At 38.4% G+C, this 16,887-nt stretch overlaps 1 protein-coding gene across 1 annotated transcript in view; it reads left to right on the top strand.

Moving 5' to 3' along the window:
- Positions 1 to 7,833: 7,833 nt before the first annotated feature.
- The window catches only part of LOC124261141 (clathrin interactor 1-like), a 49,960-nt gene continuing 40,906 nt past the window's right edge, over positions 7,834 to 16,887 (top strand). Inside the window, exon 1 of the mRNA XM_046695467.1 lies at positions 7,834 to 8,018. Within this exon, the coding sequence (XP_046551423.1) occupies positions 7,987 to 8,018 (32 nt within the window). The 5' untranslated portion in view covers positions 7,834 to 7,986. The remainder of the gene's footprint in view (positions 8,019 to 16,887) is intronic.

Here is a 16,887-nt window from a genome sequence, read left to right as displayed (position 1 = left end):
CGTTACATATGACGGTCAATGATGGGCTTGACTTAGGGACCGTTCATAATTTATGGCTGGGGAGTTGGGGATTTGATGATATTTGGAGGGGGTCATACATTTTGTTCTGTGGAGGCAGGGGGGTCATCAATTTTGTACACATGTACTGGGGGGGGGGCAGCAATTTTGTACATAAATACATTTTAAGTTTATGCTTAAAAATTATGTGAAGGGTGAGGCATTGATTTTGTACATGACATGCAGGGGGGAGTCACTCACTTTGTACATAAGTTTGTTTTTTTGTTTTTGGTTTTTGGGGGTCATTTCCATTGTACATGCTTCTCCATGAAAATCATCATTACAGGACAAGTTTACACCGAAATTACTAGTAACCTTTTTGTCTTGCACCTTTTCTGATCACATCATGAGCATCGATCTACGCAATGGGGATACGTTAACATGCATCCATGATATGTCTGACCACCCGATCTAGTCGCCTCTTACGACACGAATGGGAAGAAAAGAAGATACGGGTTAGAATTATTCCGTGTCTGTAAGATACATTTCCTTAATTGTTTGTTTGTTGTTTAACGCCGTACTCAGCAATAGTCCAGCTACATGGCGGCGGTCTGTACATGATGGTCTGTACATGATGGTCTGTACATGATGGTCTGTACCACGGAATCCAGTGATGACCAGCATGAGCATCTTGGATACGATGACATGTGTCAACCGATCCCGTTAGTCGACTCCAAGCCACAGAAATCAGTTTTATAACCTACTCTTCGGGTAATAGATATTATGGATATCTATGAGATAGCTGCCTTTGGGACGTGGTCTGGCCCGTAGGTTAATGCGTTCGCTCGGCAGACCGAAGACCTGTGTTCGAATCCCACATGCATGTCATACACTCACTCACTCACCCACCCACTCACTCACTCACTCACTCCAATTACCTTAACCTTTTCATAATCTGAATAAAAGACTCCAGAGACTAGAGAACAGTATGAACACAAATCGCCAGAATAACCGAAAAACGGTGTCCCGATTAGACAGGTGCCCGTTGTATCCGGATCGGCATGTCTGTTTGGGTTATTCAACAATAGCCATACTATAAACGGCGTCAAACCGCAGGTATATAATTTACTGCCTCTTATCAATTTCATTACTGTGTCAACCCAGGGTCAACTAACGTTTTATTGGTGGTTCCCCGGCACTCCTGACAGAAAGTCTTAAAGTGTACATATTTAGTGTGAAACAGATCCGATGTTACACAAACTCAAAGCGTTTAGTTTGAGAACGAGGTCGGCCATTACTGAAACGGGACCCGAAGTAATCACAAAGACAGGTATTCATCGGACGGTTCATTGATCTTTATTATACCAGTCTGACAAGATCGCAACAACTGATTTCAGGTCTGGGTTAAGTTTGGAATCTGATACATGTAAAAGACACTGAATGCAGTGCAGCCTCGTTAGTCAAGACCTCGTGAATCCGGATCACTGTTTATTCCGAGCACTTGTTAACAGGGGCATCTAACTGTAAAGAATGACACAAGTGCCTTTAAATCGGTTTACATGCACGGTATTAAAGAAAGTAAATAATCTATAAGGGTTTCGATATGTGAATAGGAATAATTCACTTTGCTTTGTCGTAGATATTAAGAGTCATTTCTGAAATGTTAATTTCACACCCAAACTTGGATATAACGTCTCAAATGAATTATTTTTTTCTAAGAACACCACAGTTTTAAAATTATATTAATTACGTAATGTTACAGCGGGTCAATTTTAACTCGAACTCGGAAATCTAGTTACACATTGACCTCTGACCTTGGTAATGGAATATCACCATCCCTTGACCTAATGACATGGAACTTTATGGTTGACAATGAGCACCTCAACAGTGAAACGCCTTATTAACCGTTCAGAGACCTGTTAACGAGCCAAGACAAATCTTTCTCTCGACATGGCACATTTAGTTCCACTTGCAATTTAAAGAAATCGTAAAGTTTTAGTGAGATTATTCAAAGGGCAGCCTGCGTGTAGGAGTTTAACATTGGTAATAAAACTTTAATAGGAAGGTGACTCTACTTGTGCTGTATGTTATTTAAACTGCACTGAGGGTTATACAAGATGTTTAAAGAGTACCTCACTTAAAACCTTGATCTGGAAACTACAAACGTTATCAAAAGCGTAGACTAACGTTTAGTCTCTAAATATATATAATTTTTATAGAAACCAGAGACCATATAATCTGTTATATGGTTTCTGTAGAAACAAACAAATCCTTTTAGATTGAAAACGAGCCCCAGTGAGATGGAGATCCTGAACCTGAGGATATCTAGACTTGCTTCATTTAGGGCTTTAGCATTCCAGGGAGGGCTAGGCAGTAGGGAAAATAATGTGGTTCAGGGACTGTGAGACGGACTATCAAAAGCGTTGAAGAATGTACAATGTGAATAAAACACACACACACACACACACACACACACACACACACACACACACACACACACACACACACACACACACACACCCTAAACATTATGTACGAAGTAAGTGACCCCCCCCTCCCTCTGCATGTTATGTATAAAATCCATGCCCCGACCCTCCCTTAATTTTTAGACATAATGCTCTCTCTCTCTCTCTCTCTCTCTCTCTCTCTCTCTCTCTCTCTCTCTCTCTCTCTCTCTCTCTCTCTCTCTCTCTAATCTCTCTCTCTCTCTCTCTCTCTCTTTCTCTCTCTCTCTCTCTCTCTCTCTCTCTCTCTCTCTCTCTCTCTCTCTCTCTCTCTCTCTCTCTCTCTTTCTCTCTCTCTCTCCTCTCTCTTTCTCTCTCTCTCTATCTCTCTTATATATATATATATCTCTCTCTCTCTCTCTCTCTCTCTATACTCTCTCTCTATATATATATCTCTCTCTCTCTCTCTCTCTCTCTCTCTCTCTCTCTCTCTTCTCTCTCTCTCTCTCTCTATCTCTCTCTCTCTCTCTCTCTCTCTCTCTGATATTCTCTCTCTCTTTAAACTAATCACGATATAAACTCATCAGGATGTATATTATTATTGAAACACAATGCTTAAAACAATCATATCACAATTTACAACACTTTAAAACCGACTCCGTGGTGTAGCCGACAGAGCGCCCGCAATGAAAACGGAATTACCATACCCAGGATACCCAGGGTACCACAGTACATGAGTTTCGGGTTTACTACGGGATTTGGGTGAAGTTTGCACTTCCCCAAAGCCTTTCAAACTCTAGATCCGTTTGTGTAAGAGACACCCGGGTCTTCCCTACAACCCTATAAGAAGAAGCAGGAATATAGATCATATTATATACGCTATCTGAACACGTCATAACTGCATGTAGGGGATTGTGGGAATACCTGGGTACTTAGTCTCTGAAAAAAAGATTATTTTCATGAAGCAAGTAATTATTTAAACTCAAAAAGAGCCCCGTTGTGGAGGGAGATTCAGAACTTAGGATAATCTAGACTTGCTTCATTTAGTGATTTTCCATTGCACATTGGGCTGGCGGAAGGGAAGATAATATGGTTCAGAGACTAGACAGACCACCCTCTGGCCATGTACTGTGCGTCGGCGTACCGGTATTTCAGAGATTAGCGACGGTGTCAGTTACAGAGATTAGCGAGACGTTTAGCACAGCCCTGTAATCTCCCAATCATCAGTCAGCTGATAAAGAGGCTGGTACGAGCTTGGTGTTGCAATCCGTGTCAGTACCAGCATAAACAATGATTGCAAAATGTTGATATCAACAAGCACAGAATGCACCGTAGTTACGATGCAAGATATGGGGTGACAGAGTCGAGAGTGTGTTCGTTCGTTCTTTCGTAGGTACTGGTACGTACGTACAGAGTCGTGCAAAAAGTATTCGACACTTTGACGTAATTTCCATAGACTTACGTGTTATTTCAGTGTAGCATAAATAATTTTCATGAAGTGAGTTTAAGATGGATCTTTGTAAAATTTGACAGGCAAATGTGAAATCATCTCTCCTCTCTGCACATAATTTCAGTTCAATTTTCCGACCACTATTTAACTAATGACATCAAAATTTATCAACTTACGTATGGTTCCACTATGCACAATCCCATAGGCCGCCATGTTAAAGGAGTGTACAGGCTCTGTACATAACTTGTTGCCATTCGATAAATAAGCAACGGAAAATTAAACAGAAATTATGTGATTGTAGGTAAGATGATTCCTCACAATTGTGCAAAATTTGACTTGGATCTTACGAAACTTAAATTCATAAAAATTATTTATGCTACACTAAATTAACATATAAGTCTATGGAAATTACGTCAAGTGTCGAATACTTTTTGCACGACTCTGTACGTTCCTTCCTTCCTTCCTTCCAAACATCACTAGCTCCCAATATACGAGCTATATATATGACGGCGGGCTGTAAATAAAGTACAGACCAGACAAACCAGTGATTGACATGTTCAGCAACGTCTAACATATATTTTTAGAATTTACTGCTAAAACCTGCATGGCCGTCTTAGATTTTTGAAAAATACCTTTGTATACCTCTTAAGCTTTTTTAACTATGCTTACCACATTACTAATGTCCTGGTCGGATGTCTCGAAGTTCGGATAACTCGATATGGTCCCATGAATATCGAGACAACGGTGCTGGACTGTATATATATGTTTATTGTATATTTTATGTGTATCATTTTACCTTTTATAGTCTCTCATAATCCCATTTATAGGTGATGGCTCATCGTATGTATTTTATCATGTGACTTGTATATTTTTATTTGTATGCGTTGAGACTTCAATAAAATATCTGTCTGTCTGCCGTTGAACATAGACACAGATGTTTGAGCAGATCAACACCAGCCCCTCTGACCCCCTCTCCTAAGCCTGATCTGTTTAGTCACACTTACGATCAACATATCCTATTGGCTGGGGACGATTCAACCCCAGATTGCCCACGTGACACGAGTTTCTGACATTTGACGAAAGTACACTTGACATTATTTGAAACTAAATGAAATAGAACTTTATTTGTAGAGGAAAACCCTGATGAATGAATGAAACGACTCCACAAATATATAGTTGATTCTGTTTTAATAAACGAAGGATTGATTGCAAGATTATAATGATAGAATGATTAAGTATAGGTAAACAAGACGGAATGAACGCAGGATTTAAAGAAAAAGAAGAAGAAATGTTTAATTGTGTGTCACACCAAACAACTCGACAAGTACATACAATCTTAAGCATGATACAATTACGAGTGTTGGTCCAGCCTGTGAATGGCTTATGAGACACATGTATACATATTAAACAATCCATAGATTAAAATATAGATTTGGTTATAAAATTGTACAATAAAATTACGTACATAAAAGCAATGCGAAAACGGATAGGTTTCGTTTATAAAGTAATATCGCCAGTGTGTGGGGGGAGAGAGAGAGAATATACGAAAATGACGTCAAACGGATCAACGCACAGGAGAGAAGCATACGTACAATCCCCATGAAAGAGCCCTTTACAATAGGCGAGAAACAGTCGGCAATGCAATGTGACCTGCGTTCTGAAAATGCCGTACACCGTTTTTTAGCGCATTCTTGTTGAACAACATTTAGTAATAAATCATAAATGAAATGAGTGTTATCATATTACAGTATACTAAGGTCGGACCATATATAACAATACATTAGGGTCGGTCTACCGGTATGTGGGTGCGGCGTTAGCAATAAGCCGACTTTTATACTGCGTCGGTCCACTTGTTACAGTATATTAAGGGGATGGTGTGGTAGCTTAATGGTTAAAGCGTCCGCTCGTCACGCTGAAGACCTGGGTTCGATTCCCCATATGGGTACAATGTGTAAAGATCATTTCTGGCTCTCGTTCCACAAAGCGATCGTAGCGCTAAGATGATCTTAACTCCCATGCTTTAACATAGACTTACAGCTGTCGTAGCGCTACGATCACTTTGAGGAACGGGGCCCTGGTGTCTCCGACCGTGATATTGCTTGAATATTGCTAAAAGCGGCGTAAAACCATACTCACTTTCTACAGTTTATTGGGGTCTGTCTTCATTTTCGTTGCAGTGATGATCGAGTGATTTCTATGGGGCACAATAACGCCTCGGGGGTATGCTGACGGTTCGACATATACCTGTTATACAAGTGCGGCCAACACGACCACCCTAGATAATTAATTAAGTGTTCAATACATACCTGTATTCTGTTATGATAAAAGATGCCTAGGTACGTCTATGTCAGACATTTCATTTCAAGATTAAAAATGTCAAAGTGATGGCCAACTAATACATACACGCACGCACGCACATGCACGCACATGCGCACACACACACACATACACACACTCTCTCTATGAAAATCCACCACATGATTTGTATTTGGTGTGGGGCTAGGGTATTTTCTGCACGTGAAGTAAGTCCTCAAGAAGAAATAACTCATTAGAGTGAATGTCATAGGTGAGAGAGTTAAAATTGAACGTCGTACTCAGCAATGTTTTCATACATCAATGAAGACTAGTGAGTGAGTGAGCAAGTGAGCGAGTTAAAATTTAACGTCGCGTCGGTATTGTTTCAGCCATATAGCGAGAGTGTGTGAGTGAGTGAGTGTGGTTTTACGCCTCTTTTAGCAAATTCCAGCAATATCACAGCAGGGGACACCAGAAATGGACTTCACACATTATACCCATGTGGGGAATCGAACCCGGGCCTTCGGCGTGACGAGCAGTCGCTTTAACCACTAGGCTACCCCACATATACACAATTAAATCTATAATTACACAGATTTACATTAAAAAACAAGTTTTCATGTACACATTTCAAAATCACAATATTATCTATTTATAATTTACACGACTGGAATGAATGTTATAAATGCACGTACATAACAACTTATATTATATAGTGTTGACATTTAATACATGCATATTGTGCTCGCGCTGGTATTAACCCGAGGGTGCGGTCTTTAATAATAATGACCCAACAGATTGTATATATTATTATCGTCTTCGGTCATGTTAAAAGCTGCATAGTAATTGTTCAGCGATTCGCGACGACATACATACATCCTGTTACTTTCTATACAAAGAATTTGTAATATGTGTTTTTGTATTTGTCTTTTAAATACAAATATTACACTATACTGTGTAGTTGTGTTCAGGTTACCGAAACTAAAAACAAAGAATTGTTTATTTGTGATGGCGAGGTGTTGAACAACAAAAACACTTAAGACCCATTAAACACCTGCAGTTAATTAATTTTAACAAAGAGTAATGGTGCGTTGGTTAACTACAAAAGCACAAAACCTAATAAATATGAAAGACAATGAATTTTGACCCAGATTAAGCACAAGTGGTTTTACTTGTAAATAATAATATTGATGTAAAGATTTTAACCTGACATATATCCGTCTCGCATACATGTACTAAGTAAGTCTTGTAAATAGATTTGGCGATATCAGTTGTTAATTGACAAAGATGGCCTTTACAAACTGAATAGATTAAATAACTTCTTCCTAGAATCACGGTATTCCTAGTTTCCATGAAAGTGGGGGTTTTGTCGTGAATTTCAAATATGTTGTTTATTTTGACTATCCAACCACAAATATCTTTCATAATAATATAGGGGAATCCAATACTTTCACATAGCGCTAGCAAAGTGTGGGAATATCAACAGTGGTTAGAGACAACAGTTGATTTATTGTTGTTGGATAACGATATCTAATGTCACGTCACATTAATATCAGCCGCATATTTGTGTGACGGTGAGACATCGACTTCTTTTTGTAAGAGAGCTCTCGAGGGCGAAGTGCTTGCGGGTCTGGCATTCCCAAGGTGAAGGTTGAACAGATCACGTGACAACGCCATCTTGTTGGTTAGGTTATTTCCGGCAAAATAATACATCTGAAAAATCCGCTATCATCGGGGTTGTTAACAGAAATCCATCCATTTTGGCTGGAGATTTTGGTCCACTGATATCTACCATCCAAAATGTGGAAGATTCGTGAAATAACAGACAAGGTGTAAGTATACATCGTATTATTTTTCCTTGAGGTGTTGATGGTTGTCAACCGGTATCCCAAATTTGTATCATGGCGTTGATGACCTCATATGGGGGTCCACGTAGCATATGTGAGACCGACGTGGCACCCTTGTCAGCAAAATACACATTTGCAATAAAATGGTCTCCTTTTATCTCGTCTTTATCATAAATCGCTGCTAAATAATCGTATGTCTGATCGAACGTCAAATCAATTATTTGACAGTTTTTAGAGAGGGGAGGGGCACTTTAGGTAAAACCGAGCATCTGTCAAACCGACCCGTATCAATTGTCACATTTTTGGCAAGGGGCTGTGTCTGTGATCCTCTCGTTATTCCTCGAAACTTATTCTTAATTTTTAAGATGCAGATCAAGCAGCTTGTGCACCTAGACCATTTGTAAACATTTCAGCATCATGTCGTTGAGAGCCATTTGGTTGACAAGCTGTTTCCAATGCACTGTTTCGATTCATGTACCACGAGTCTTTATATTTACGTGTGTCATAACATACACAGTAAGCTGAACATCAAAATTGGGTTGTGTTCATGATCCACAAGTTGTACATATAAATGTTTGGAGTTTCAACAAAGGTTTTGTTGTTATTGCCAAATTCTGAAAATCAAACGATATACGTATAATCTGATTGTCTTATTGTAACTAACCCAATAAGAATTATCATCTTCTGAACAGATGATATCCTTTCTATGACCATTGTAAATATTGTCAGTGACACATATATATATAAATAACCATTATCTCAGACTCATGGCTGATATTTAGACCTACAAACCTATATGTTTGTTTATCAAATCTACTGTTGCTGTTGATATTTAGCATTACTATTCTTACTGAAAGGAGTAGACAGAGTTTGTAAAGTAGACAAATTATGCTATTCTTTAATGTTTTTGAAAACGTTTTCATGATAGTAAACAAGCAAAGACTAGAATTCCTGAAACATATTTCCATGATAAGAAGCTATATGATTGAGGCTTTTCATGGAATGTGTGTTATATGTATAGTGTAGCATTAACATGATTACATTACTATAGAGGGATCCTTTATTTGATATTGCTTGTGATATCATATGTACAATTATTCCATATATAAAGGCAACTGGAGTGTCTATTAGACCATCAGCATAGGGCACTACATTGTGGTAGTGAATCCACAATGATCTGACAAAGTTTTGGTAACCTCTTGAGAGTGTTACCAGCCTCGACATAGTTCTTAGCATCATTTTCCAATAGATTTTAGTTTTATTATAGGAAAGCGTTTCCTATTCTCGCGGTACTTATGGATATCGGCTGAAAAAATAACACAAACAATTCTTATCGTATTCATGCTTGTTGTTTTTAAATGAAGGGCTTTCTCCTCTAAAATCTACATCTATCAGCTGCCAGATCCATCAGGTGAATTACTACTCGTGAGCCCTGTGATAAACAATGCCATCCGCCATTGACGAAACGAGGCTTCTCCCATTCTTGCGGTATAACCAGGAATTAGCGTTATTGAGTGTATGTAAGAGCAATCCTGACGGAAAAGGCGGGAAAAAGTAATGATATGTCCAAGTTGGTATAAACTCCCCAATATTCGTGACACTGCAAGATTTTGATCACTCACAGACTTGGGCCACTTCCTATAGTTACCAGTCGGTGATGTAAACAACCGGTAAGTGTCGCACATCGGCGATTTCGGCAGAAAACGTGTTTACCGTGAGAATAGGAAACCCGCGAGAATAGGAGACGGACCGATATATGACTGTTTAGAAAATTAGTTTCAAATTGATCTTCAAATTGGACATTAAAAAATGTCATTTTGCATGAATGCAATCAAAATATTACCTAAGTTTGCTTTGATTTTAAACTATATTTGTCGATACCCAAGTCAGTATGTTTATGGTTTTATGACTTATGAGAATCTGTCGACTTTTTGAATATTTTCAACACAGACTGCATCAGATATGAAGGATTTCTACATCAGGGCAATCTCTGGTGTCAAAAGCCACTGCCTGGATTGTCTACATCAAGACACAACAGTTGACCACCTAATAAACCTGTAGCATAGTGGAAAGGCACAAATTGAAAATGGTAGTGTGAGCGTGTTTGCCTGACGATAAGGTGTATTGAAGGATAGTAGAAGTTCAGGTGTTTTAGGGTATGACCCTCTGTGTTACGGGCTGTTTGGTGGTTTTAAAGGTCAACATGTATGTGCCTACAAAGTATTGTGATGCATAAGCTGTTTATGAGGACAGGGTTCAAATTTGTCAAGTGGAGCCCTTGAGTTTTCTACAGTAGAATATTAATGTTGAGATTCCCGCAGTCTCATTATTTAAGTGTCAGGGCTATGACTTGCTAAATTGTTGAGAATTAAAATTTTGAAGTTGATTTTGAATAATTGTGACAGTGCCTGTACTATAGGATGGTCCTTGTTACCTGCTCAATAGATATCAGTGATGGAAAGGGATACAGCTTTAACTTAAATAAATAAACAAATACAGAGCTCCAGATAAGATTTAGCTCATGTGGGTACTGTACCCACTGTATTTTTTTGGAGTGGGTATTATCAATGTTGAGTGGGTATTTCATTTTCCGGTTACCCACTGCTTTCAAATATGTGCGTATTTTAGTCATTTTACTCACCTAAGTATATGTCATTGAGTAAGTTTACTAAGCAGGTATGTTCTGCCTTATGTCATACCTAATCAAAACCAACTTTAATATAATGGAAATGATTTCATAAAAAAATCCCTCATCCTATACTGACAGTACAACACTTGTCCTATACTAACAGTACAACTTGATAGCAATCAATGTCTTTTTCATTACGCAAGTGATTTTTATAAATATATTCCGTACGCATTTGTTTTAAACTTTTTGCGTATCTAACATTTTAAATGCGTAATTGGTACGCAACAATTATTTTTTCAATGCGTAATTGGAAATTTTCTATGTGTATTTTACCCAGATACGCAGCTTATCTGGGCCTCTGGATATATACAATAACCATGGAAAGGGATATAACTGTAACAGAAACATTCCCTCTCCCATAGTGACAACACATAAGGACAGAAGGTCACCCAGTAAGAGATCTAAACTTCTTCTACCCCTTGGGGTATCTGTAACATAAGTCACACCGACACTAGCTAGCAGGTAGCGATGACATCCTTTCACCAACTTTTTTCATACAGTGATCATTTGAACCTTTCTTATTGTTATCAGTGAATGTAGTATGTAATTCGTCCTCGCCTCAGTAGTAAGGCTTGTTTGCGGGATGGAGGATCTCCAATCTCGCCATACTGAAGCCTCAGGCTTATTGTTACACTGATATAAATGTGGCCCTGTGGGCTGTTACATATGTTTGCATCACATGTTTAATGGTAGTGGGCAGGACAGCAGATCTGATGCTGATATTACTCACTGTCCTTGGTGACCTACTTGTTATGACATTCATCACTCGTCATGACTACCTGTGTTTGGAGAATCTCAAAATGAGAATTACTAGAACAGTTTGGAACCTTTTCAGCAAATATGCTGGTCCTCCAGACAAGTGACACAAAATGTACCAGAATTTACTGACAATGTTTTGTCGTTTGCTTAGTGCCCCTCGATGCAGTATTCCAGCTATTTTATGGCTGTCTATAAGGAAGCTGTGGCCAGGGATTTACCTAGAGTCCTGTATTTGAGGGTCCTTTGGACTCATACTCTTAATATAGGGGTCCTGGACTACAAAATGGAGATCCCAGACACTTGAATATTATTATTAATACTATGTTGTAATATTGTAATTCAGTTACTGTTATTGTATTCTGTATCATGATCATTATATTGTTACAGCAATTAAATTGCAAATGATACCATAACCCGGCTAGTAGCAGATTCAGTGATAACTTATTGTTACTTGATTAAAATTTTTACAAAAAGAATTTGGACCTTTTCTGCGTTCCTGTTGCCTTGCTAATCAATTTTGTTGTGTCCGTTGCCAATTGTTTTTGCGTATAGGATGCAGGAATTCGCATCCTGTAAATTCCCTGTCTGGAAAGGCAATGATTGATATTGTGTGGAATAAAACACAATACAAATGAATAGTAAAGCACAGGGAAGAACAAGGCATGTTTTTTGTCAACATTGTTCTGTCGTCATGAGGATATCCTTCCTGTAGATTCTAACAATACGCTAACAACTTCATACTGTTGTAAACTGGACATTATTTAGTAGACGGTTGTAGGCTGTTCACTATGACTGTAGCAGAGAAATGTAGATTAACACAATGTCCAAACAGTCATATCCAAAAGTGAACAAGTTAGGGCTATATGTATTGGGAGAGATAAATGCCATGAGATGTGTGAATATGTTTAGAAAATGGGTGAGTGAGTATGGTTTTTACCCCGTTTTTAGCAATATTTCAGCAATATCACGGCTGGGGACACCACAAATAGGCTTCACACATTGTGTCCATGTGGGGAATCGAACCCGGGTCTTCGGCGTGACGAGCGAACGCTTTAACCACTAGGCTACCCCACTGCCCCTTAGAAAATGGGAGAAATATACAGGAGTCATCATTATCTATATATGAGTAAATATTTTATAGCTTGTAAATTTTATTACCTTCCTTAGCGAGGTTGTAAATATTGTTGATATCACTCACAAGAATTAGACAACTCATGGTTGAAAGAGTGCACATAGAAGTGACGGCTTGCATATGTGCCCCTCATGGTTTTATTCTCCCTTTAGTGTTTTATGGTACGATACACAACTATCATTGGTGATGATAGATCAATCTTCAGTTCTTTAATCAAGCTAGTCTCTAAACCTGACATGATATATGTAATGAGCGAGTTTGGTTTTACATCACTTTTAAAATATTCCAGCAATATCACGGTGGGGTACACCAGAAATGGACTTCACACGCGTACCCATGTTGGGAATTGAACCTGGGTCCTTCAGGGGTGGAAATAACTTTAAAAATTGCTAGTGTACACCGGTACAGTGGCACATGTAAAATCACTTGCCCTGATAATTTTTCCACTATACCGGCCATTTTCTTGTTGATTTTTTAAATAAACAACATAATTAATGTGTAATATATAAATGACAAATTTTATCATCTTTATGACTTTTTAACGGACATGTTCTTGTTTTTTATAGACTTATGCTTAGTCTCTGAATAAATATTTTTTTAATTGTAACACATAATTCCCTTTCAATTTAAAAGGTGCCACAGTGAGATGGGAGATTTAGAACCTGACGCTGAGGAAACGATTGACTTGCTTCATTAAGGGCTTTAGCATTGCATCAAGGGTTGGACAGAAGGGATTGTAAGACAGACTGTGGTTTTTACCAATTCCCAGAAAATCATGACCATATTTTGGGATGAAAAACTGATGACAAAACACCCAATATTTTTAGCCAAACATCAACAAGAAAATGATTAGCTCTTATTCATGCACATTACATGGTTTACAAGTGATCAGAGCTTATCACAAAGCCTGTTTCACATGATTACTTTAGCACATATTCCTGAAGCCTTGCTGAAACTGAGCTTCTAACAGCAAATAAAAGCCAGGCTATTACAGTGAGTGAGTGAGTGAGTTTAGTTTTACGCCGCACTCAGCAATATTCCAGCTATATGGTGGCGGTCTGTAAATAATCGAGTCTGGACCAGACAATCCAGTGATCAACATCATGAACATCGATCTGCTCAATTGGGAACCGATGACATGTGTCAGCGAGCCTGACCACCCGATCCCGTTAGTCACCTTTTAGTCTTACGACAAGCTAGTCGCCTTTTATGGCAAGCATGGGTTGCTGAAGACCTGTTCTACCCCAGATCCAGGCTATTACAATTCACTTGAGTATTCGGTGAAAAAAATATGTACCTTCATGACTTCAATTTGCTTTTCGTGATCACAATGATCAGACATTGATGAATGCAAAATGGAGTATGTCCAAGCCAGGCAGGATAAGAGTCCACACTGTTACATATTTAATTTGACAGCACTGCTCACTGGTCAAAATGTGTCCAGAATTTATGTTGTTATTGTTTCATTTAATACAATATATGATAGATCTACTGCTGCCTTGTTATTGTAATTATTACCAAATATTCATAAACGTTGCCCAATATTTGTGACATGTATCATATTTGCCTTATAGTGTATTCATTGAAGCAGTACTGCACAGCTCGTTTCAGTCTTTTGGATATACCTGGAAACTGATCACACTGATGGATGTTGATGTGAAAAGTTCATCCTTTGTGTGTATACGATAGTGTTGGGAATTGGTTAAAATCTCATAATTGATGATTGATTCATTACAACCGATCAATCATCGAAAATAATTGGTTAGCATCATTTATGAATTTGTCCTGGTTGTTTTTGTTAATGCACAAAAACAAAGAAAAAACATGAATTTCTTTGGGGGTTTTTGGGCAAATTTCACATCTTGAAAGGATAACTAGTATGGGGTCTTTAAGATATATTCAATCATGACTTGGAACGAGCTTGTAGTACTCATGAAATGTAACTGATAAAACCAACCGTGTGAAAAATATTGTTAATGCAAAAAGTGTTCCAGAATTGTTTGTGTTCGATTATGAGAAAACATGATCGATTGCTTGGTCGTTTTGTCACTGCGACCAATCTGTATTATTTCAATTAATCGGACCACCACTAGTGTATGATGTGAGGATCATTCATATGTAAACCAAGCACGTTACTGCCACATGACCTGTCAAAATAAGGCTGTCTAGAAAGGTCAATAATCAGATACAGGTTGTATGTCAAATATTTTATTGTGAAACCTTGCATTTGTATCACACCCAAGCTGGTGCAGAGCCCTTTATTTTGATATTTTAAAAACAGTTTATTTTTTGTGTTTCTTTGGTAGAAGTTAATTTCTACCAAGGGACAAGTCTTCTCAGAAAAAAACTAATAAAATAACAGTAAAGACACTTCGCAAGTTTTAAGATTTTGTGCATCCTGTGTTTAATCCGGATAGGTTTCCAGAGATTACATGAAAGGTAAACATGCATGCATGAAATATGTGTCAAGATGAGCTAAAAAAATTGTTGGTGTGAAAAATATTGTTCCATTGTTACAGCCCTAGATCCATGTTATTTCACTAAGTGCATAGTGACTGCAATATGGACAGGTTTTGTCAGAAACTATTTAATTTACTTAAATGAAACTTTGCATGTTTATCTTAGAGATTTTACCATGACCTAAGGCTACTCTTATGTCCTTGTCTTCTTAAGGCTTCTTACACTTTACCACTGTAGACCGCCTCCGTGGTGTAGTGGTTAGAGCGTCCGCCCAGAAAGCGGAAGGTCGCGGGTTTGATCCCCGGTGGCGTCATACCAAAAGACGTTAAAATATGGTACTTGTTGGTCCCTGTCTGGCGCTCGGCATTAATGGGTACAACAAGGACTGGTCGGCTCGGAGTCAGTATACTGTGTCTGAGTGGGGTATTCATGCTTCACTGCGGCATGATATCTCAGTGGGCTAGTACTATAAAACCAGCTTCAGTCTGGGCTAGTACAAGCAGCCGCACATACACATACACACGCATGCACGTCGTCATATGAGCGAAATATTCTCAAGCACGACGTAAAACCCAATTTAACCTCACTTCACCTTTAAATGTACCACTGTATGAAAAAACAAATTTCTAATGTTTCCCATGGTGGCCCCGGAAAGTAATCACACTGTTTTCTTTGTGCCATAACAGTTTTTTACTGTGCCCGCAGGACTAAGGTACAGCTGCTTCTAGACTAATTTCGGCTGCAAGTCAGCAGCAAATGTCAGTGACAATTCTTCAACTGGAATTAGACATTTCACAAGTCAAGTTGTGTGAATAATGGGGTCATTTGTAGTTGTAGTTCACCAATAAATCCCAGGCCTCATCTAAGCATTTAGGACTTGCACTAGTGCAACCTGATACTGCAAAATACAACCTCTTATCAATACCAACTTACACCCAGTGCATGTAAATATTTTGCTGAATTTGTATTTCACTGCTAAAGGACTTTTACAGTGGAAAGGGCTGTAAGCATTGTTTTGCATTATTGCATTGAATGCAGTTTTGAGAATCGCTGTTTTAAGAATGTCCCAATTTTCTACTAAATGTTTGGGTGTGTGTGTGGTGGTGGAGGAATTGACTTTAGTGTAATTTGCCTTCCAAAGGCACTTGGTTGGGAATCCTTCCCAGGACTCGATTTAAGCATTCAGAACTTGCACTGGTGCAACCTGATACTGCAAAATGTAACCTCATATCTGTGCATGTTAATATTTTTGCTTTTCACAAAACATATATAGACTTTAGCTGGAAAACAGATTGATGAGGATCTGGCTTGGAGCAGTGTATGTTTGTTGTTTAATGCCTCGCTCAGCAATATTCCAGCTATATTGTGGCAGTCTGTATATAATCGAGTCTGGGACAGACAATCCAGTGATCAACAGCATCAGCATCAATCTACGCAATTTGGATACAATGATATGTGTCAACCAAGTCAGCAAGCCTGACCACTCGATCCCGTTAGTCACTCTGATTAATGAATGGACAACAATTGAATGACGTGAAATTTTAGTAAGCAAGATAAAATGATCATATCAGACATATATTTTTGTTATAATGATTTTCCTAATCATCAGTAAAAAAAACCCAAGCATTTTATATAATTCTACATTGTGCAACCTTTTTGTCTGGTGACATGAGGTTATTACCTAAGGTTGCACCATGTGCAAGTAGATTCTATTTGGTTAAAACGAGCCATGCTAGATAAATCCCTGCTGGATTTAATATTTTGCTAAAACACTCTCGTGTGAACACAGCATGAGCTCAATGTGTAATTTGGAC

This window comes from Haliotis rubra, unplaced genomic scaffold (genome assembly GCF_003918875.1).
Source record: "Haliotis rubra isolate DU_JTF1 unplaced genomic scaffold, ASM391887v1 Scf79, whole genome shotgun sequence".
Classification (NCBI taxonomy): domain Eukaryota; kingdom Metazoa; phylum Mollusca; class Gastropoda; order Lepetellida; family Haliotidae; genus Haliotis; species Haliotis rubra.
Note: the sequence above shows the minus strand (reverse complement) of the source record. Positions and strands in the feature narration are given on the sequence as shown.